We start from the raw sequence: 23,069 nt of genomic DNA on the forward strand, positions 1-23,069 counted from the left end.
AGTCAGAAGTTGCAAACATTTGTGTTCAAAGTTCCTGCCCTCAGAAATACATCCCTTCCGTCTTTTTGCATTTGGAAAAGTTTGCACTGAAAATGGAGGCCACAAGCCAAGGCACAATCCACCATTATGAACATCTGCATATCTCCCCCAAAACCCCTCCCCAAGAGGCCCAGTCTATTCATCTACACCAGGGGTAGGGAACCAATTGGCCATGCTGACAGAGGCTGATGGGAATTGTAGTTCCTGAACATCTGGAGAGCCGCAGGTTCCCTACCCCTGATCTACACAAATGCAGCATTGTACCATCACGTACTTCAGAAACAAAAAGCATCCCAAACGTATTTCTTTTGTTTGCTTGAGAAAGCAAAAGTGTGCAGGGTGAGGGAAATGGGGGAGATCAGTGAAATGCCAGAGTGCACAGCATAGTATAGCTCTGCACTGTCCAGTGTGTGGAAGTTAATGTGAGTTTGCAACATATTTCACTAGACTCCCATTCACTTTCCTATCATGGCGTCAGCATTTTGGAGCCATTAAGTATCCTTCTAGATTATATTACAGTAATTGGATTATGGCTAGCAAGCAAATGGGGATTTTCACCAGAGTCTCCCTGATTTGACAATAAGCTCCTCTCCTCTCCTCTCCTCTCCCCTCACCCACCCCCCTCTTTAACTAGCAGATATATAGCTCTGATTTAGATAGCCCAGGCTAACCTGATCCAAAAGCTAAGCAGGGTCGACCCTATCTAGTATTTGGATAGGAGGCCTCCAAGGAATACTAGGATTGTGGTACAGAGGCAGGCAATGGCAAAGCACATCTGAATGCCTCTTGCCTTGAACACCCACCAGGGGTCACCGTAAGTCAGATGTGACTTGATAGCAAAAATGAGCCGGTACATGTGGACCTAATTTGGATGGGACCCACAATGTGAGGGAAGGGTACTTAAACCTTCCCTTTCTGTGCTATTTTGCTGACTGGAAATGGCTCTGCAAAGTCTCTATTTGCTGTACTAGAACAGAAATACAGATCACCATCCTAGTAAAGGGTAAGCAGGACAAATAGTTCCAGTGAACTATTTCAAACTGAGAGAACAGAATGGGTGAGAGAAGGCTTAAGTTGGTCTTCCCTTAGGTCACAGTCCTGATCCAATCTGGACCCCCAGTGCCTGTGCTGGGAAAGTCATGATGCCATGTCTATTTTGACCCTCATTGTCATTTTGGGCTGCTTTATTGTCATATAAATTATATCAAAGACTCTGTGTTTGATACGTTTTGCCTCTCTCTTGTTGGCCTCACTACAGTGTGTTACAGAATATAGCGGATCACAGGCCAAGGGTTTACTATCTCGTCGCAGTGGATGAATCAATACAGACTCTGGGTGAAATTGTCAAGGTAAAGGAGCTTGAGACATTGCTGGTCCTCTCAGACCTTTGTGCTTGAAGGCCAGGCTTGTTAAAATGGCTTCAGCCAATAGTTCTTGATGACTGCATCCCTGGCTGGCTTAATTGTCTTCATGGCAGCTGTGAGCAGCATCAGGCAATCCCCCCACCCCAGGCTTAATGTTGTTGATGAAGCAGGCTATGCATGCCCACCCACAAGCCAGGCACAGCTTGCTGCAAATATTAAAACGAGAGAAAACACCTTCAAGTTTTTAATCCTCTGTCATTCTAATGAAAAACCATGGCTTACAGTCCTACTTTCTCTTCTGTTTTGGTGTTGCTGTATGTCTTAGAATCTATGTATGTCTTAAAAATGTAGGTCTAGTGATCACAGCTCTGAAAACCCACAGCCGGTTGATTCCAGCCATGAAAACCTTTGACAACATTCCTTGATAGTTGAAAAGGACATTTTGGGTCAGTTGCTAAGTGAAAGGCGGTGGTGGGAGTGGGATGTCTTACCTCTCCTTTCCCCCAGCAGCCACCTGTGAGCCTCCAAAAGGTGAGGTTGAGGATTAGAAAGCCCATTTGGAAACATAAGCCCATTTGGAAACATAAGCTTGCCCTGAGGAGGGGGAAAAGGACAAAGCTACCCCTCTTGTTTGTTCTGACCGAGGTGCTTCTGTAGGCGCAAGTGGCTCCGTTGATGGAGAAAAGGGGGGGGGGGTGCCACTTGCTTTCCCATCCACCATACTGTCACTCACGGTGTGCGTCTTTTCATCCACACATGTCCCTTAACCCTTGAGGTTTCCTGGTGGGACTTCTTACTACTTTAGAAGCATACGGATGACACCTTGGAGAAGTGGGAGGTAGAGAAGAGGTAATGCCCGCCTTTTCTTCCAGCACCGCATCTGATTCATCCTGCTAACTTCAAAGAAGGTGGCCCACTGTGAATGTGACAACTGCCAGACTTTGCAGCAGTTTTCAACAAGGGGTTGTGCTGTGGTGTGGTAGAGAGAGTTCTGCACAAATGTTCGTTTTATTTTTCGTGTTCTGTGCTGTTTTTGTTGGCACCCAGCAGCTCCATCTTTGTCTCTTGTTTTTATGGCCTTATGGCCATAAACAATTAATAAAGCGTTATCTTTTTTTCCCCTGTATATTTAATCTTTTATGAGCGCTGAATGGAAAATGTAGCCCATGTTTGTTTGTTTTTTGACAGAGCATCAGCAAACATCTTGGCCCAGGAAAAACGCTGAAGGTCCCAAAAGAAAATGCTTTCCTGTGTAAAGATTTAACGGTATGTATTTCTTTTTCTTTTTTTTTAATATGCCCTAGCAAAGAAGGGTGGCTGCCCCGTTTCATACCAGCTCCACGATGAAGATCGCTGGGTTGATATTGGCAAATAGAAGGCTGCTTGTGTAAGTGATCTTTGTCATCTTCCCCCTTTAGTTTCTTATACCGTCCCTGAGAAATCACTTCCGAAATCCTTGTAAAATTCAGCGTGATAGAATATGGACAATTGTCTCAATCACATTTGCATTACAAAAGACATAAACGTGCTTCCACAGGCCATTGCTGGAATCTCCCACTAAGCAGGCCCAATGGAAAAGCGTTAAATTAAGCTCTTCAGAAGGCACACTGGGATTTGGGGAAAGTAATCGCTGTTAAATATCAAATAGCCTTTGTTATTTTGGATACGTTAGGACTGCGCTGAACTATATGCCTTGCTTTTCTTAACTTTCCTTGAATTTTCTGTTTCATTATCTTGTGAATTACTGGAAAGTGGGCTGAGCCTTGCTGAGCCAGAATTTGGTTACATTCTGCACCACAGCAGCTTTGACAAGGGGGTTCTGAGAGACTGAAGGAGGATCAGGTGGCAACTAAATTCCCTTCCGGGAGCTCCTCCTCATTCATACAAATCTGGTCACATCCAGTAACATGACATCAATTCTTTCTTGTGGTATACTGTCCGAAATCTTAACTGCTTCATAAGAAATGTGGAATGGAGTGTGGCAGGATGGGAGGTATTCAACCTTAAGAAGCCTTCCTCCAGTTCAAGCGGCTCTTCCAGCAATGGGAATTATTTTCTCTTCTTTGGAGAAATCTATCACAATACAACCCTTTTCTGTCTGCACCACTTCAGACAACAATCATGGGGCATGATTTCTTTAAAATTTGCCTACCCCTCAGTGATCAGCCAGGGGCTTCCAAGGTAAATCAGCAATCCAACAATTCATCAGTAAAACCAACAACAGAACGATCAGTAATGGTCTTAAAATGTCTTTTAGAAGCAGCAGTAAAATTGTGCACTAAATACAACAGGAAAACACCTGGGGCAGTAAAAGGAGCAGGAGGTCAGAGGTGTACAGTCTATAGGGACATGGGGACACCCATGTCCCTAGGCGCACACCTTTTGGTCATGTGGAGAGGCACCAGGTGACCCCCCGCATGACCAAAAAGTGTGCACACACGCCACTGAGCCCCGCCCCCCTGTAGGCTGGCTCAGGAGCTGGCCTGCAGGGAGGCCAGGGGGAGTTCAAAGGCAGGCAGCCATGGAGCCCACCCGCGTCGCCCATTGCCCCCAAGCCCCACTCCCCGGTCTCTGTGCAGGCTAGCTTTCGCTCTCCCCAGCCCCTGGGGATGGCAGGAGTCAGCCTGCCGGGAGGCGGGGGCAATGCTTGGCACCCTGAGCCACTCCCCTGCCCCTCAAGCATGGGGGTTGGGTGGATGGGACCTGGAGAAGGTTTTGTCCCCAGGCATCATTTTCCCTCAATATACATCTGGCATGGTCCATGAGGTTCCTATGCAAATAGCAACTTCCCTTTGTTCAGAGAAGTAGTATGTAAAAGTAGCAACAGAAGAAGAAGATTTGATTTTTATACCCCATTTTTGTCTCCAGTAAGTGGTTTACAATAACCTTCCCCTCCCCGCAACAGGCACCTCGTGCGTGGGGCTGAGAGAGTTCAAAGAGAGCTGTGGGTGGGGCTGAGAGAGTTCAAAGAGAGCTGTGACTGGCCCAAGGTCCTCCAGTAGGCTTCATGCGTAGGAGTGGGAAAACAAACCTGGTTTATCAGTTAAGAGTCCTCAGCTCTTAATCACTAAACTATGCTATATGTGAACCATCTCTTAGGTTTCTACAATCGTGGAAATGCTGTCAAGTTACAATAACACCACGATTATGGAGGAAAGACACAGTTAATCCAGGGGTGGCCAATGAAAAATCTCCCAAACTTCTCTCCCACTGCCCGGGGCACATTCTAAGCTGCAGACGCTGGCGAGAGACCCTCAGTTCCCTGGCATGTGGATTCTTTGCATTTAATTGTTTAACAGTGATCACTGTCAAGCTGTTTTAGCGCTCAACATTGGGTTGTTGTTGTTGTTTTTCATTTCAGGGGATCAGCATAGTAATCAATGGTTTGCTATACGATAGAGAATCCCCTCTTACTTGAATTCTTCTCCCCTTTAGCAAACCCAGTTGGATGAACTCCTTGTGAATCTGCGAATGGAAGCCGTATTCTTGAAAGAGAATTTCAACATTAAGTGGGTCGCTCAGAACGGACTATTGGAGAGTATCGATCAAATCATTGCAGAGTACAAGCGAAGTCGAGGGTTGCTGGTAAAAGTGGTCGATTTGTCGTGCGTTTTTTTTGCTTTGAAAACCGTCTAGCTTTTTGCTTTCAAAATTTGCAAAAAGGCATCGGGATGGGCCTAGCCATCATTTTCATTCCTCCTCGACCAAGTCTCCTCTCTGTTGCAACCCCTTTCACGCATGGCACATCCTATGTTCCTTGCATTGCCTCTTTGGTGGTCCAAGCAGAAGGCCTCTCACCCTTTTTTTCGCCAGCAGAAAAGCTAGCTGGGTCACACTCATAGTGTCTGAGTGCGATGATAAGCCTAGAGAAGAAATCCTGGGGCTTAACTTGACTGAATGGGCTGGAAAAGATAATAAATGGAAATTGAACTATTTGCTCCTGGGTAAGGAACAAAGGATTTCCAGTAATGTAGCTCGGTTTTGTGTTTTAGTAAATAAATACAGGAAAGCAGGTGGATAGGAGACCATCAGTTCTTTTAGAGGAAAGTTGGGTTCTATTTTCTTTTTTAACTTTTTACCTCTTTATTTGCAAAACTCTGGAGTTTGGCCTTTTACGAATCATCGTATTTCTGGTTATTAACCGTGAATAAACATTCATTCATTAGTGTCTGAGCGAGATTCAAGACCAGAAGCAACTTGAAGACCTCCAAGATTTCCAAACCAGAAGCTTTCGAGAATCAGCTTTGACATATGGAAGCTTGTTCCTGGGAAATCTTGTGGATCCTTAAAGTGCTACTGGACTGGAATCTATCTCTTCAACTGCAGACCAACATGGCTACCCACCTTAAACTACACTTACAGAGTTTGTTTGTATCAGCAGAGTTTAAAGAGGAGCTACTCTGGTAAGATGAGAAGGTCTATAGTCTTCTTGCACTCACTGCAGCCTACTACCACTCTTGGAAAAGAATACTCTCCACGCAAGATGTTCTTTCCATAGGAAGGTTTTACTTTTGCAGTTGCAAAGTTACATAAGTCTATGCTATATAAGACTTTAAAGCTATACAGAACTCTTCAGCAAGAACAAAGTTGAGCACACACTGAACTAACCACTCTCAACTTAGACTCAACTCTGAACTTAGCATAAACAATGCAATGGTTCTTATACATCCAACAAGGATACTTCCCCCCCACCCCCCCTCCACCCCGACAACAACCTCTCATTGGTCTAGAGTCACAGTTGATCTCACCAATCATGTTAAAGGTTAACTGCTACTTCACCCTAGACTGACTGTCTCCGGCCTTGCTGTGTGGGGCAAACTTCTGCTGACTGGAAAATGAACCTTTTGTGAGCCTTTCTTTTTTATATATCATGATAGTTTATGAGGCTGAGATCCATTTTCTGTGAAACACTTACAAATTCATGGTCCAACATGATTCTTAAGACCTATTGTTCTGCACTAGGGGTTGCCAGCTCTGGATTTGAAAATACCTGGAGATTCTGGGGGTGGAACCTGGGGAGGGTGGGGTTAGGAGAAGGGAAGAACCTCAGTAATATACTATACCACAGGTGTCAAACTCGCAGCCCTCCAGATGTTATGGACTACAGTTCCCATCATCCCCTGTAGTTCACAACATCTGAAGGACCGCGAGTTTGACACCTATGTACTATACCATTGAGCCTGCCCTCCAAAGCCGCCATTTTCCTTCAGGGGAACTGATTTTGGTTGTCTGGAGTCAGTTGTAATAGTGGGAGGTTGGCAACCTTACAGTGCACTGAGCTTACCCTTTTGCTCTTAGTCCTAAACAAAAAAAAAAATAGAAGGCCAGCCCTTTAAAAAAATAACAACTTTTGATCCCTTTTCTTTCAGCCAGTCAAAATTTGCATACTTGGTCCCACAGGAGTAGGGAAGACATCTGTTGCAGAAAAGCTGTGCAAACACTACAAGCTGCACCACATTAAGATAAAGGACGTGATCGCCAAGGCCATTGAAAATTTGGTAAGGTGGTCTGGCTGTTGTAAGCGGCTAGTTTGCACCTGGAGTCAATAAAGGAGCCGTTTGAAAAAAATGTGAACTGAAACAAATTATTTGGCAGTGTGTGCAATTTTAAAAATATACATGTTTGCAGTGAGTTACATATCTCCAGGGGGTGTGAAATGGTGCAGTACAGCCTGATCCTGTCAGATCTCAGAAGTTGAGCTGGATTGGTGTTAGGGAGGGAGCCGTCCAAGGAAGACTCTGCAGAGGAAGACAGTGACAAACCAGCTTTACTTCTCACTTGCCTTGAAAGCCCCGCCAGGGGTCGCTATACATAGGTCCCTATACTTGATGGCACTTTTCAAACACAGATACCTCAAGATTATGTATTTTGTTGCAGTGGCGGAGCACCAAGGGGACGGGGAATGCATCGTGCAACGGGCACATGCCTAGGGGCAGAAAATCACCCCCGGACTCTCCCCCTTTTCCCTGCGCCCCCCCCTTGCAGCCCCCCCGTGGCACTCACCCCCGCGGCACACACACACACCTCCCCCCTTCCCACACTTACCTACGTTCCTTTTCTTTTTTTAGTACTTTCTGAGGCTGAAAAAAGTGGCCTCTTCACAGTTCAGGCTAAAAAATGCCTGAGGAACTACAGTTCCCAGGAGACCTTGGGGGAACTGACCGTTTTTTCTCTGAATGTCAGGCAGTTTTTTCCCTGAACTGTGAAGAGGCCGCTTTTTTCAGCCTCAAAAAGAACTAGAATAGAAAAGGAATGTAGGTAAGTTTGGAAAGGGGGGCAGGGGGTGCCATGGGGGGGCACTGCGGGAGGGCCATGAGGGGATGGAAAAAACACACTGCGCACTGGGCGTAGTTTGGCCCAGCTACACCTCTGTTTTGTTGTCAGACACTTGAAAGAATCCCTTCCTTTAGCAGTTTGCTATATAGAATTTGACTGCAATGTGGGAGAAATACTGAAATATTTACAGAACTGTTGCTGGATATCAAGAAAATACAAAATTTTCTGTAGTTGTTCTTTGCCTTGAACCATTCTGTAAACAGATTTTAGGTGAAACGTCATATGATATGCAGTGATCCAAGTTTCAACTCAGTCCACAGAAGTTCCTGGACCCAGCCCGTCGAAGTCACTCACTGCACAGACCCATCTGTTGCAGTGGGAGAGAGAAGTGCTAAGCTTTAGCTGGCTCTTGTCCCAAGTTTCCAACTAAATTGATGGGGAAGCTGTTGGGATTTGAGCAACTGAGCCTCTCAAGTGTAAAGGAAAAATACAGTGGTTACCTCCAAAAAGGCTCTTCTGCTGGCATAATTATACTGATTTCATTGGAACAGGGAACCCCCCACCACAACCCACCCACCCACCCACCCAAGATGACTTATTTTCCCCCTGTGATGGTTTGTGAAGATCTCATGAACACAGAACAGAATTTGAAGGGACCCAACGGACTGTAGCTGGAGGAGGGGACATCCCATCCTATAAGTTTTATTTTGTTTGCAGTACATTGGATCCAACTCACTAACCGTCAGGTCAAAATAACTGAAATACAATCATGCAAGCACACACACACACATCAGGATTCAGTTAAAAACACTTGATAGCAAACCTTTTGCAACTAAAGGTCAGTCAACATGACCATAAACAAATTTCCCTGATGGACAGAGAACATGTTCTGCCCCCCAAGTGAATCTATTTTTGGTGCCCTGTATTTGGCTAGCACAGAGTGGGGGAGACACAAGCCAGGTTCAGCAGTTATTACAATGGGTTTATTACTTGAGAGAAACAAGACCCTTGGGTCTATCTAAGTCAGAGTACTTGCTTGTCTTGAGCAGGTTTGAAGCTGTAGATTGTGTCTTCTCTTGGTTGCTTTCAAGAAAGTCTACTGTGTCTTGCTTCCTTTCAGTTTTTTCAGTCTTTGTCTAGTTTTAACTGCTGTTAAACTTAACTTATGCCTTGTGGGCCACCATATAATAATATGGACATTATGAATATTTCAGTCTCCAACTACCCTTAGCACCTCACTCTGATTGGCTAGAACTAAAACGGGATTGCTGGGTAAAGAAAGGAAACTGCCTATGGGAAATGTCTTAAAGGGACAGGGGCTAACTAAAATACCCTCCCTTAGAAGACTTAACAATGAACTAAAACCATGTTAACTATGGGGAAACTAAAGCTTAATGGGGAAATAACAAAAGCCTCTGTGGGGGCCTGACAGAACACACTCAACTGATGGCCAGTCCTGCTTTCGGGACTGAATATGAAGGAAGCTGAATGTAAATCTGTCTATGAGAAGAAAGGGGTTTCCCTGTTCTGGGTGCTGGTACAGCTTATGGCTACTGAATGTTTGTAGACTACCGGTTTAACAATTGTTAACAGGAGTACTGCAGCTCCTGTGAAAAGCCTCACGTCGCAGCCCTTAGAAATGAGGGGAAAGCATTGCCCAGACTCCACAGTGCCTGCCAACACCTGTTGTGGTGCCCGCCAAGTGTTGTTAGGACGGGAGTGGGGCCAGGCAGGGCTTTTGTACAGCATCTCTTCTGATTATTGGAGACTGAATGGCTGTACAGAGCTCTCTAAAATGTTGCTTTGGAAGCAGCGGGCACCACAACACAAGAACCCACACTGTGTTACTGAAGTTGCTGTGGCAATCATTTTGTGGCTGGTTTAACCTGCTGTGGCAGCCATTGTGCTGCTGTGTCCGCCGTGCTGTGTCAGAATGCCACATGAGCCTAAGGTCAAAAAGGTTGAGGGCCCCCTGACCTCGTGTCAAGTCCCAGTTAAACACAATAACTCACTTGATAGTTCCAAGGGCTTTATTGGATACATGGGCACGAAAGGCAAAGATAGTTCTGGTGAGTTCCTGCCAAGATAGTTGATAATATGAAGTAGCGCCCTCCCCCCACCCTCACATGAGAACAAGGCAGTTATCAAAGACTTAAAACACAATTCCACCTGCAGAGCTTCAAGGTTGGGAAACAGATATAACAGCATCTGCAGGCAAAAAGCTCACTCCAGAAATTCCCCCTCCCAACAGAATGGCATCCTGACACCTAGACACCTCTTCTAGGAGTCCTGCAAGGCAGGGGATTGGACTGGATGTCCCTTGCGGTCTTTTTCAACTCGGTGATTTTATTATTCTAAGTCAGGGTTTTTTAAAGCACTTGTCTCTTGAAGGATTTGTTTGGCTCTCAGTCCCCCTTCCCTTGATGTATTTACCTACAGATGGGGGAATTGAGACTGGGGAACAGTTTGGAGGAAAACAGTGAAACCCCTCTAATGGCTCCTGTTTCAATTCCACTACTACCCACCACAAGCAGCTTTTATGCCTTTTAAAAACCTTTTTTAAAAGCATTTTTGTTTGATTTCTCATCTTCAGGAGAACATTATTGCTCCTAAACCAATAGAGTCCCTTGAACTGGAAGAGGAGGAGGAAGAGGAGGAGGAAGAGGAGGCAGAAGAAGAAAGCGATAATGTAGAAGAAGCACAAGAATTATTAGACACAATTAAAGAAAACATGGAGCAAAACGGAGGTAGATTTTAAAAAAACCTATTTTTAAAAAGGCTTTTTATTTATTTTTCTCTGTTCTCCCCCACTCCTCAGTGTAGGTGCGGGGTGGACACCAACTTCAACAACATCCCTTGGAGATGGGGAAGCTGCAACATCCGATTGGCCAGTCCCTGCGTGAACAGGCCCTTTACAGCACTGTCTGACTCAACAGCTGAGGGAGCTTCTGGGCCCTTTAAGGAGCCTTGGACTAGCAGCCCACTCTTTGGCAGCCTATTGGGAACAACAGGGAGGAGCTGGATTAGTGTTGCTAGCTGTGGGTTGGGAAATTCCTGGAGATTTGGGGAGTGGAGCCCAGGGAGAGTGGAGTGTGGGGCAGCAGAGAGAGGAGAGATTCTGGGCTTAATGCCACAGAGACCAACTTCCAAAGCAGCCATTTTCTCAAAGGGAACTGATCTCTGTCATAAGGGTGCCAGGCTGCTGCTGGGGGCGGGGGATCCTCCACTTTGGGGGCCCTGGTACCGTTCAGCTAGCCAGCAGGGGTCTTACCGACAGTCACATTTCCCCAGTCCAAACACACATACACAATCTGGTTTCAGTGGTCAAAGTTCAGTTCCAAAGGTCAAGCACCAAAAGTTCCCAAATTCACCATAGTAAGTTCCAGGGTAATCCAAAAGCCTAAGTCCAGAGATTCTGGCCAAGGTCAAGATGGAGCCACAAGGTCATTTACAATTCAGTTCGTTACTTCCCCTGCTTCTGTGCCTTTTCCAGCTGCTTATAGACTCAACTACTCAGAGGCCCTGTTCTGCCCATGCGCTTGCCAGCTGCCCCAGTCTGACCTGCTCCTGCAGACTCTCATCCTCGCTGTCCATGCTGTGAGTTCTCTTCCTATGCTGTTGCTAGGGCTCTGGTGATGAGGGAGGGCTTTCTGCAGCCAGCTCAGAGCTGGAGGGCTGGGGGGTCACTGCACTGGTTCCTGGCAGTGGGTTCGAATGTGGTCCCGCAAGGGTTGCTTCTTCCTGTACTATTTCTGCCACTGCCTGTGGATGGGAGCCTGGGCTGCTGACTGACTCTTCATCAGAGGAGTCTTTGATAACTTTGGCAAGTCCATAACACCAGCTACAAATTGATGCCTAAGCCTTGACCCCATTGACACAATGACATCACTTCCAGAAGTGACCTCATCATGCCAACAATGAACAATGGCATGGGAGATGCTCTGGCATTTGAACAAAAACTCTATGGTAGAAGCTGTTTTTACCATAGTTTTGCCTAAATACCATAGTTTTGCCTAAATACCTGTCCCCCATTTCATGATCAATGTGATAATATAACTTCCAGAAGCCACATTATCACACCAATGGGACCGAGACCAAGGCCACGATTTGCCGTTGATAAGATCCCCCACCCCTACCAGTGGCCAGAGAGTACCTGGCAACCATCAGTTCATTTGGAGAAAATGGCTGCTTTGGAATGTAGGATATACAGCATTATGCTCCATTGAAGCCCTTCACCTCCCCAAACCCCATCCTCCTCAGCCCCCAAATCTCCAGATTTTTTCCCAACCTGGGGCTGGCAGTCCTACCAGGAAGCAGGCACCTGGCTTCAGAACTACCTTTATAAGGGAGGAGCATGAGGGCCAAGGAGGACAAGCTGAGCCGGCTCTGACCCCAAGTTGTCCAGCAGTTGAACCAGGGAACAGGAGGTGGACCCAGGTGCCTTGAACCCTCCTCTACTCTTCTTCTCAGATTCCAAGTGCAATGATCTCAGGCGCGAATGGGCTTGGCCCTGGTGGTGGGAGCACTGCCTATGGGCTCAGAAACTGGACATGTATTTCTTTAGGTGGAGGTGCTGGAGTTCATGCCTACTGCCTCAACTTTGACCCTCATTATCTTTCTGCTTCTCATTTTAGCAATGGTGGGCTTGTGAATTTTAGATCTCTATTGCTGTTATTAACTGTTGTTTTATTGGAGTCTGTGGCTGGTTTTACCTGCTTTTATGGCTGGTTTCAGCTGATTTCATGGCTGAATTGTTATTACGGGTTGATTCTTAAAACTGTTTTTGTTTTATATTATTTTAACTTTGGATTGACTGTTGCATCAGGGACTCTTTTTGAATTTAGAATATGGGATAGAAACTCCCAAACAGACCAGTTAATTTGTCAGCAGTAAAATGGTAACCCAATTACACTTGCTTCACTTGAAATGTTTATATTAAATAATTCTATATGTCATAGCACCCAAGACTTGTATAAAAATACAAAGTGTGTGATTTTGTGGCTGAACATCTGGATTGAGGGGATCTGGGTTCATCTGGCAAGCCATAGAGTTCTCACAGCCTGACCTTTGTCCAGGCGCTCCTTCTCAGACTGACCCACCACACAGGGGTTTGTGAAGAGGAAAAAGGGTAATTTCCACGTGTTCCACCTTGAGGTCCTTTGAGGAAGGGCAGGATACAAATAAGACGAAGAAGATTTGATTTTTATACCCTGCTGTCCTCTACCTCAAGGAAACTCAAAGAGGCTTACAATCACAACCCCTTCCTCTCCCCTCAAGGCACTTTGTAAGATAGGTGACGCTGAGAGTGTCCTGAGAGAACTGGGACTGACCCAAGGTCACCCAGCAGGCTTCATGTGGAGGAGTGGGAAATTGAACCCCGTTCTCCAGATTAGAGCCCGCCATTCATGTGGAAAAGTGGGAAATCAAACCTGGTTCTCTGATTAGAGTCCACTTCTCTTAGGCTCTTACCCCATGCTAGCTCTCAAATTAAAAAAAACTAATATTTATCCAGAAAGGAGCTATTGAAATCCATTAGATCGTGGTTAGGATTTTATTGTGTGTGCCAAATTTGAGTCCTAGCAAACATTGTTCCTCTATGCACAAGCTTTAAAAAATGCTGCAAAACTGGTGCAATTTCACTTTTCAGAAGTGAATGGGACGGGAAGAAGCCATCCATGCTCACTGCAGCAGTATGTTTCTTGCAAGCCTTCTGATCGGAGGTGCAGCATAAAGACCGTATATGACTATATGTTATTATTATTGGACAGGGCTCCTGACATTCCAGCATCTCTGCCATAAAAGCTGTTCTCAAATGCAATGGGATGTGAAGAACAGGCTTTCAGAGATGTTGCAAAATTTGAAATATTTGTTTCTCGGGGCACCCCATCTTTCCAATGCGCATGCGCGCGCACACACACACACACACACACACACACACAAGATTAATAGTAGACGCTTCCCTTTTCAATTAGGTCGTCTGGATGACAGCTACGTGATTAAGTTCATGAAGGAAACACTAAAGTCAATGCCATGTAGGAATCAAGGGTATGTTTTGGATGGGTTTCCGAAAACCTATGAGCAGGCAAAGGACCTTTTTAACTGTAAGTGTTAACGCGCCACTGTATTGCTTATTAATGTGCCGTAGAGAAAAATCTGTGGGACTGCCGCATCATATTCTGAGTTCACTTAAGCCGGAACAGTCTACTTGCAAAGTGCAACTCCCAATTTTGCTGAATTCTGTGATCATTTTTTCTTTTACATTTTGTTTGCTGATTTTGCTGAGATTTCCGGGGGAAAGGGAAGGGAAAGATGCATTTATCCCCTTCTTTGTACTGCTCCATAAAAACTCTCCACTCCAAAATGTTCCTTTCCCCCTATATATATAGGTACACAGATACCCACATTTTTGTTCCATAGCAATGGTAAAGGTAGCTTGGGATTGTAATTTTCAGCAGGGAAAAAAGATGCAAAGGAAGAGATTTAAATCGAACTTCTCTCTTCATAGCAGTCATCACCCTTTTAAACTACAGTCCTGTTTTTGTGTGTGTTTGTTTTTTGAAGACTGGTGAAATGATTACAGGTTACTTGAGTGCCATCCTTAGTAAAACGTTAATGCTCCTTTTAATATTTCTGTTAAGGAAATACTGTTTGTTTATTTTTAAAATCTTCCTTGTACCATTTGTAAAATGTTTGTAAAAAAAAGAACTGCAATAGTGTCTGACAATATAAAAATGTTACGATAAAGATGTTACAAAAAGCCCTCAATCCTCGCTGATAGTGTTCCAAAAAAAGAGTCTGTAACCTCAGCCCCTTCCGTACATGCAAAATAACGCACTTTCAATCCACTTTCACAATTGTTTGCAAGTGGATTTTGCTATTCTGCACAGTAAAATCCAGCTGCGAAGTGCACTGGAAGTGGATTGAAAGTGCATTATTCTGCATGTGCCCAAGTTGAAACCATCACACTTGCAATCAATTACATAAAGTTGCCAAACCAAATCAATTACATAAAGTTGCCAAACCAAATCAAGCTTCAATGTGACAGTTTAATGTGACAAATTAATGTTAAATCACTGGAAGGAAGCTTGCATCCTCTTGAAATCTATCATTCCAAAATACAGAATTCAGATTTTCCTTTATGCCTCTCTTTCTAGTTTCTGTGAATAATTTTATTAAGTCTAGAAAACCTATTCTAGAAAATATGTCTGAAATAGGAGGCATGTAGACTAAGTTCTCAATTCACGCAAGCGATTAATGCCAGAGGAACAGAATGTTGTCACCTTTCCCCACTACACACCTGCAGCCCATTGATCTTCCTAAAATTCTGCTCCTGGGGGAGAGGAGAAAGACAAATAATTTCACGTAAGTGCTGTTGTGGTGCTGTTTTGTGAAAGGGCAACTTGCCCATCTGCCTTCCAGGAAAATCATTGATTGATTGAATCCCCCCCCCCCCCCGGTTGTTATAGCGGTTTAGAAATATGTTGTCTAATTTTCACTAAAAAGAAAAGTCCCTGTGCAAATGTATTACTGCCTCATCCTTTAGCCCTGCTTAGGAAATAGGGTAAATTCATGCGTGCTCCCCATCTCATCCCCTACCTCTTGTGTGCAAATTCCCCCCACATACAGCCCCCTTCTGCACATGCAAAATAACGCACTTTCAACCTACTTCCACAATTGTTTGCAAGTGGATTTTGCTATTTTGCACAGTAAAATTCAGCTGCAAAGTGCATTGAAAGTGCATTATTCTGCATGTGTGGAAGGGGCCACAGACACATTTCATTTTTGGTACTACCCATGGTGCAGGTTTATGTTTGTGTCAGGATTTTTGCTAATCCTATTTAGTGAAACCCATAGGTTTCCAAACCCAGTTCTGAGATCCGCTTTGGGATTCACCGTGGGTAGTGAAAATGCCAGCGCAAGCATAACCTTGCTGCGTGAGAGGGAAAGCCTGATGTGCAAAAGGGGTGAGAGAAGAGGCCTATTGGAAACCCTGTTGGATCTTCAAGGCCAGAGAGAGACAGAGATGGTTTGCCACTGCATGTCTCTGCATAGTGATCCAGGACTTCCTTGGTGGGCTCCCCTCCAAGCACCAGCCAGTTCTGACCATGCTTAGCACCTGAGATCTGATAAAATCAGGCTTGCTTGGGCTATCCAGGCCAAGGCCTGTGGTTTTGATCAGGGTGATGGGCAACTCTGATTAGATCCAGTCAACAGTTTCACTCATTCTTCTCCCAATACCCATCCTTACTACAGCCCCTGTCCCACAGGGCTTTTTGTCAGTATAGGTCATGAGAATTTCAGCCTAACATTTTGGGGTTGTCAAAGTGGACCTTATCTCTCTTTTTCAGCAGCTGGTTGGATCCAATGTTTAACATCAAGACTGGGTCCAAATTATGCCAGCTGTGACCAAACCCTGTTTGTAAGGTTTAGTGCCTTAGTTGGTGCTTGTGGGGTATGTGTGTGTGTGACATGTTAACTACTTTTTTTTTACATTTAAGTTGAAGAGGAAGAAGAAGAGGAGGATATGAAAGGCAAGATGCATAACTTTGACAAAGTAATCATTCCTGGTAAGCTGGCTGTGCTTTCTGCTGAATTTTTATGTCCCAATTGCATGTGTTTAAACCTGGATTTGTCTCTTTTAGGTGGAAAGGGATGGTAGTTCCACTTTTAAAAGCAATAAGGGAGGAGTTTACTTATGCACAGTCTGAGAGCTGGTGTAGTGGTTAAGAGTGGCAGACTCTAATCTGGAGAAGCGGGTCTGATTCCCCGTCCTTCCACGTGAGTGGTGGACTCTAATGTGGAGGACCAGATTTGTTTCCTCCACATGAATCCCTGCTAAGTGACCTTGGCCCAGTCACAGTCCTCTCAGAACTCTCTCAGTCTCAACTACCTCACAAAGTGTCTGTTGTGGGGGGGGGGATTGTCACTGTAATCCGCTTGAGACTCCTTCTGGTACAGAAAAGCCTGGCATAAAAACCATTCAACACTTCTCTTTCAGCCAGGTTGCATAAAAAGGCATGGGAATTGGTCCATGTGGAGGAGGCAGTCAACACTCCTCACCTACACGTTGCTTGTAAAATCTACGCCCATATCCCTTCTCAAGCTTCAATGTGACAGTTTAGTGTTAAAACCCACAGAACTGCTGCTGCCACATCCCTCTTGTCTTAAGAAGAGGCAGATTGTTGTCACTGTTCAGAAGGCCCAGATGCCACCCTCAATATTCCTTGTTCCTCTGCCACATATCAGTGGTCTTAGGAAAGCACCACCTGATCTTACAGAGAAAGTTTGCAAAAACATGCAAGTGGAAACTTGGCAGCCTTTTTGAATCAGGTTAATCTGACGCTTATCCATCCTGACCTCCAAAAATCTGAGAAGAAACACGATTTGAAACCCAACCAGGACTCAAATTTCCAGAAGATTGCATTGACCGCCTTCAGTGTTCAAGAGTATACCAAGCCTGTGGTATATTTCAAAAAACTGCATTAGGTCCATTTTGGGTCTGTATTGTTGTTGAACTTTAAATTGCTTTTTGTTAACAATGCTCAAAGTAGGCAATTATAAAATAATCATCGTCTACTTCATGTATTATCACTTTGTAGACATGCATCTAATGGTGCAATCTGAGAAATCTTTTCTGGAAGTAAAGATTGCTCTGAGGGGCTCTGAAAGATGTTTTAAGCATCCACCTAATAATGTTACACTGCAAGCAGCAGGCAAATATTGTCAGGTGTGTGTAAATTTGTGTGTGTGTATGTGTGTATATATGTGTATATGTATATACATACATACATACATACATACATACATACATACATACATACATACATACATACATACATACTTACTTACATACACACACACACACACACATACACATATATATGTATGTGTGTATAAGTATATATGTGCATATATGTGTGTGTATGTGTATATGTATATATATGTATATACATACATACATATACACACACATCTATATACATATATTAGCAGAAGAGAACAGAAGAGACAGATTCTCAGTTGCTTTTTATATATGAGTTACTAACTATAAAGGGAGGGTTACAGGGAAATGAAATAAGAAATCCTTTCTTTCCTGTTACACATCCACATTACTGTACATTTGGTTACATCTTAGTACCTACCTGCTGTCTTGTGCTTGTAGTCGTGGTCGTGGTCGTGCTGGTGCTGTTGTGCTCAAACAAAAAAACCCAGAGTTAACTTTGCAACTTTAGATGTACATGCTCACTAACCGATAAGCAATGGCTGTCTCACTGACAGATAGCTAATCAATAGATCAGGTCATAAACGGTGACTTCAACAACTCGTTTACATACCAACAGTTAACCCTTTTATAACTGAGTTGTGACAGACACTTGCAAAATCCCAACAAATATGCAGACCTGGCTGCAGCTTTTTGAATGTACGTTTAGTTCAACCTAACAGATTGGATCCAGATGAAATTGTCCAATGGCAGTGTGGAGGTTTGCTCCAGATTTACTAAGGCACTGGGCTCCTTCTTTGCCAGGAGTCTAGAAGTTTCAGTCAGTGTTTGGCAACTAACCTACTTCCATCTTCTCCCCAATTAACCCTTTCTCTGGTTGTCACCATCACCCACTCAACTGGTAGATCATAACCAACTGGAGGAGTGGGACCTCAGCCCAAGGCTCTGGACCTCCAGAACCTCTTGATGGCTCTGCCTCCTTATTGAATTCACCACCTTGCTTGACCTGTTGCAAGCAGGAACAAGCAGACATCCTTCAGGGATGAAGCAGTCCACTAGCTCTCTAGCCCTAACTTCACCTTTGGTAAAGTGTTTGAGGGTGTTGGGTCGGCGGGCTACCGAAACTCTCCCAATGTTTTTTTTTTCCTTTCCACAGACCAGGTCATTTTCTTGAATGCCTCTGATGAGTTCCTCAAGAACCGAATAATGAATCTTCCCGAAATCGTCGTCGCCGGAACCCATTATGTTCAGGACCGGTATTTGAGAGCCCTGAGTAATTTCCGGGAGATGAATGTTGACGATGAAACTGTCCTCAACTATTTTGATGAACTCGAAATACACCCACATCATATTGGTATGGGAAAAAGCTCAGCTGATCACACACAAACACACAAACACACACTCGGCTAATACAGTAGGATTAACCTTTAGTGCGCTTTTCGGTTAATATCATTTTAATCCGTGACTGTAGTAAAGCAGATTACTTTTACTGGTTTCTGATATTGTTGTACACTGTATGTTTTCAAGAGCAGCCTGCCGCCTGAGCTGTGGAGGCTTATTTGGGGAATTCAGATAAGCCTGTGCACTCCCACACATGCCATCTGGGTGACCTTGGGCTAGTCACAGTTTTTCGGAGCTCTCTCAGCCCCCCCCCCCCGGGGGGTGTTTGTTGTGAGTGGGGAAGGGAAAGGAGATTGTAAGCCCCTTTGAGTCTCCTACAGGAGAGAAAAGGGGGATATAAATCCAAACTCTTCTTCTAAAGATCAAAAAGTGAGGAAATGCAGAATTTATCAAGCCCTGCAACAGATAGAAAGCACACAGCTTTCTCTACTGCAGTGCCAACTAATAATAATGAACAGGTTATCTGCCTAACAGGCATGAGAAACGGTTAGGCGATAAGGCTGCTGCGGTGGTAGCAGGGACAGAGTCCACTTGGGAGCTCTTGTTTCGGTCCAGTAAATGGCCTTGTGAGGCGACCGTGGCTGCAAATCTCCGCTCCATTTCGTAAAGTAAGAGTGAACAGACAGTGAGGAAACAGCCTCAGAATGTTTAAAATTAAGAGTGTGGCATCTAGATGCATCCTGTTCGGCCTCTGCAATCTACAGAGGCAAATATGCTGGTGGTCCCCGGCCCTTCATTGATGCGGCTGGCCTTTACAGCCCTGGCCCCTGCCTGGTGGAACACTTTTCCTCCAGCTATTAGGACCATGCGGTACCTTGGACAGTTCCACATGGCCTGTAAAACTGAGTTGTTCCACTGGGCTTTTTGGAGGTCACTGATAGCCTCCCACGCCACCACCCCCTATAACCGTGGTGGTGAACCTTTGGCACTCCAGATGTTATGGACTACAATTCCCATCAGCCCCTGCCAGCTTGGCCAATTGGCCATGCTGGCAGGGGCTGATGGGAATTGTAGTCCACAACATCTGGAGTGCCAAAGGTTCACCACCACTGCCCTATAAATACCATCTTATTCAGGCCACCATTTGTTGGGCCTGGTCCCCTCCCAGGGGCATAGAGCTTTTACTGAGTTGCCATCCAAACGTTAGGTTTTTGCTGGTTCGTTGTTTGTATTTTAAATTAATTCGGTTTTTACTGTTGTTTATGTATTTTAATTGTTTTATCAATTACACAGCCCAGAGCCCTCCAGGGGTGGGCAATATAGAAACTCAATCAATCAAATAAATAAATAAAAATAAATGTAATGTACCATGTGAGCAGGTATGCCATCGTCACATAGATGTCTAGATCGGGGATTGTTTGTTGACATTTTTGGGGATTTTAAGAAAAGATAATGTGTAGCATCACAAAACGGGAGGCTGAACAGAAATATTGCCATATGGTGTGTATGGTGGAGTCACAAAATGTTGTAAGGTTCTAAGCCAACCATCCTGTGATGGTACAGGCAGCTGTTTCTGAATGCTCCCTGTGGACCAAAGGTGATGCCTTCTGGGATCTTCTAAAGCAAGGGTGTCCAACTCTGGCCCTCTGGATGTTCATGGACTATGATTCCTAGATGGGAACTGTAGTCCAGGAACATCTGCAGGGCCAGAGTTGGACACCTCTGTTCTACGGTAAGTATCTTCTGCTCCAGTGAGATGGAGAAAAGCTAGGTCTATCCCTTACTTTAGGGAAGAGAAGCTTTGAGGAAGCAGGAATGGACATTGGGCATTTCCATACATCATGGTACCCAGACACAGCACATTGGGCATCACTGGTCTAGGTCCGTAATTAAGCAAAACAATTGTGTAAAAACAGTGGTAACTGTCGTTGTTTTATCCTCTCCTGTGGCAATTTCAGGTGATTATTATTATTATGGATAAATAGGCACTGTGAAATTTTGTACTTGCTTTGTGCCTTTTGGCATTTGAACTGCCTCATCTTAATTCCACACTCAGCAGTGTTCCTGGCCGCTCCATCACTGGGTGCTGGTTTGTATACAAAGCAAACTACACTGGCAGGAGTAGAAGACGCTTTTGCTCATTCGAGGTGCCAATTCTTTTCAAACCATTTCCTTCTCAAAAGTCAGCCATCCACACTTACTTCATCCTCCAACACTGTTACAAAGTGTTCCCCAAACTTCAAGAGGAGCCTTGAGAAAATGGCATGTGGAGTATGACATGTGGAGTATAGAAAAGGATTTTTCCCACGAGTAGACCTCTGTTTGCAGTACTTTAAATCCAAGAAAATGTCAAGGGTTACTGTTAGATAAAAATATATGACCCTTTCCAATATGCCTGCAACATTTGACCATGATAATCTTCAGTGAACTGTTTTAATTAGTTGGTTGTAGTGGGTTTTCCGAGCTGTGTGGTGTATCACAGAGGTGTGGTGTATCTTCAGAGGTGTATCACAGAGGGAAGTCTGTTACACACTGCAACAGACTTCCTTCTGTGATACACCTCTGAAGATGCCAGCCACAGATGCAGGCGAAATGTCAGGAGCAAGATTCACCAGACCACGGCCACACAGCCCGGAAAACCCACCAGAACCAGTTGAATCTGGCTGTGAAAGCCTTCGACAATACATTGTTTTAATTAGGTTACTTTGAACAGGAAAATAAACAAGGCATTTCTGTAGTGTGACTGTGAAAATACTGGACCCTCTTGTTTATTACAACACGTAATAATCCCATAAGAGTCAAGGTGTTAATTAATGAGATGGCTGTGAACCAATCCTTTATTTCTGGTCTCCTCTCTTGAAAGATGTCCCAAAGTTTGAGGATCTGGAAAACAGGCTTATAGTGAAGGAAATCACCAAGGAAGTTGGGGAGCCTCGAAATTACGGGTTGACAGATGAAGAGAAAGAAGAACTTGAGCGGAAGCAAGCTGAAGAGCGTCTGGCCAAAGAGGCGCAAGAGAAAGCCGAGCTGGAGCGCAAAGAAGCTGAGGAGAGGGCTCAGAAACTGACCAACTGGGAAGAGTGGGTAAGTGGTCCCCGATTCTAACCCGAGTCATTCAAGACCTTTGCTTTGGTGAGCTCTCCTGCAAGGAAGGATGTCGCCATTGCAGGTGGGACGCAGCAAGAAAAAAGGAAGGGAATTCTTCACGTGCATCACTGCTGCTGAGCACAGAGGAGAGAATTTACTGCATCAGTGGAAACATCAACAGTTTTGTAACTTCCTTTATAGAAAAAAGTACATTCTAGCCTTCCTTTTGGCAGTCCTAATATTGCGGCTTTCTATGCCTCAGTCCCGCATGTATTTTTGATCTCCCAGTGATGTAACAGGATTATTCCCCGAGTCTTTAAAGGTTCTGGGGTATTTTGGAAAAGATAGCGAAGTAACACCTTTGAACATGTTTTATTTATTTACTTTATTTATAGCTCACCATTTCCCCAGGTAGGGATCAAAAGTGTTGAACGTTGTTCTCCCCTGCTCCATTTTTTTTCCTGACAAAAACATTGTGTTAGGTAGGTTAGGCTGAGAATGTATGACTGGCCCAAGGTCACCCAGCAAGCTTTTGAGGCAGAGTGAGGGTTGGGACCAGGGTGGTCGAGATGCTAGTCTGATGCTCTAACCATTATACCACACTGGCTCTTTAACATATGAAGCTGATTTATCCTGAATCAGGCTTCTGGTCCATTTAGCCAGCATGGTATAGTGGTTAAGAGCAGGTGCACTCTAATCTGGATAACCGGGTTTGAGTCCCCATTCTGCCATATAAGCTGTGGAGGCTTATCCGGTGAACCAGATTAGGTTGTGCACTCCAACACATGCCAGCTGGGTGACCTTAAGCTAATCACAGTTCTTCTGAGCTGTCTCAGCCCCACCCCAGGTTGTTTGTTGTGGGGGCGGGGGGCGCGGGGGGGGGGGAAGGAAAAGGAGATTGTAAGCCCCTTTGAGTCTCCTTACCGGAGAGAAATGGGGGATATAAATCCAAACTCTTCTTCAAACTATTTTATCTATCGACCTATCGATCTATCTATCAGATTTAATATACTGCCCCATCCCCAAAGGGCTCTGGGTGATGTACAACCAATAAAACCATCAACCTCCATCTTAAAATCAGATGATAACATAAACAATGACAAACTCATCGGGCGGTCATCCCCCAAGGTGGAATATGGGGCGCTGGGGATGGCACTTTCAACGATCTCCCCAAAGGTCCAGCAGAACACTCCATCTTGCAGGCCCTGTGGAACTGTTCTAGGTGCCGCAGGGTCTAGATG

At 44.7% G+C, this 23,069-nt stretch overlaps 1 protein-coding gene across 1 annotated transcript in view; it reads left to right on the forward strand.

Annotated features, from left to right (window-relative positions):
• Nucleotides 1-23,069, forward strand: part of AK7 (adenylate kinase 7) — a 44,962-nt gene that overhangs the window by 15,143 nt on the left and 6,750 nt on the right. The window contains exons 8-16 of the mRNA XM_048483302.1: nucleotides 1,298-1,388; nucleotides 2,592-2,669; nucleotides 4,839-4,988; nucleotides 6,773-6,901; nucleotides 10,273-10,426; nucleotides 13,652-13,780; nucleotides 16,178-16,246; nucleotides 18,557-18,754; nucleotides 21,605-21,825. Coding sequence (XP_048339259.1) covers nucleotides 1,298-1,388; nucleotides 2,592-2,669; nucleotides 4,839-4,988; nucleotides 6,773-6,901; nucleotides 10,273-10,426; nucleotides 13,652-13,780; nucleotides 16,178-16,246; nucleotides 18,557-18,754; nucleotides 21,605-21,825 — 1,219 coding nt within the window. The remainder of the gene's footprint in view (nucleotides 1-1,297; nucleotides 1,389-2,591; nucleotides 2,670-4,838; nucleotides 4,989-6,772; nucleotides 6,902-10,272; nucleotides 10,427-13,651; nucleotides 13,781-16,177; nucleotides 16,247-18,556; nucleotides 18,755-21,604; nucleotides 21,826-23,069) is intronic.

This window comes from Sphaerodactylus townsendi, linkage group LG02, assembly GCF_021028975.2.
Source record: "Sphaerodactylus townsendi isolate TG3544 linkage group LG02, MPM_Stown_v2.3, whole genome shotgun sequence".
Classification (NCBI taxonomy): domain Eukaryota; kingdom Metazoa; phylum Chordata; class Lepidosauria; order Squamata; family Sphaerodactylidae; genus Sphaerodactylus; species Sphaerodactylus townsendi.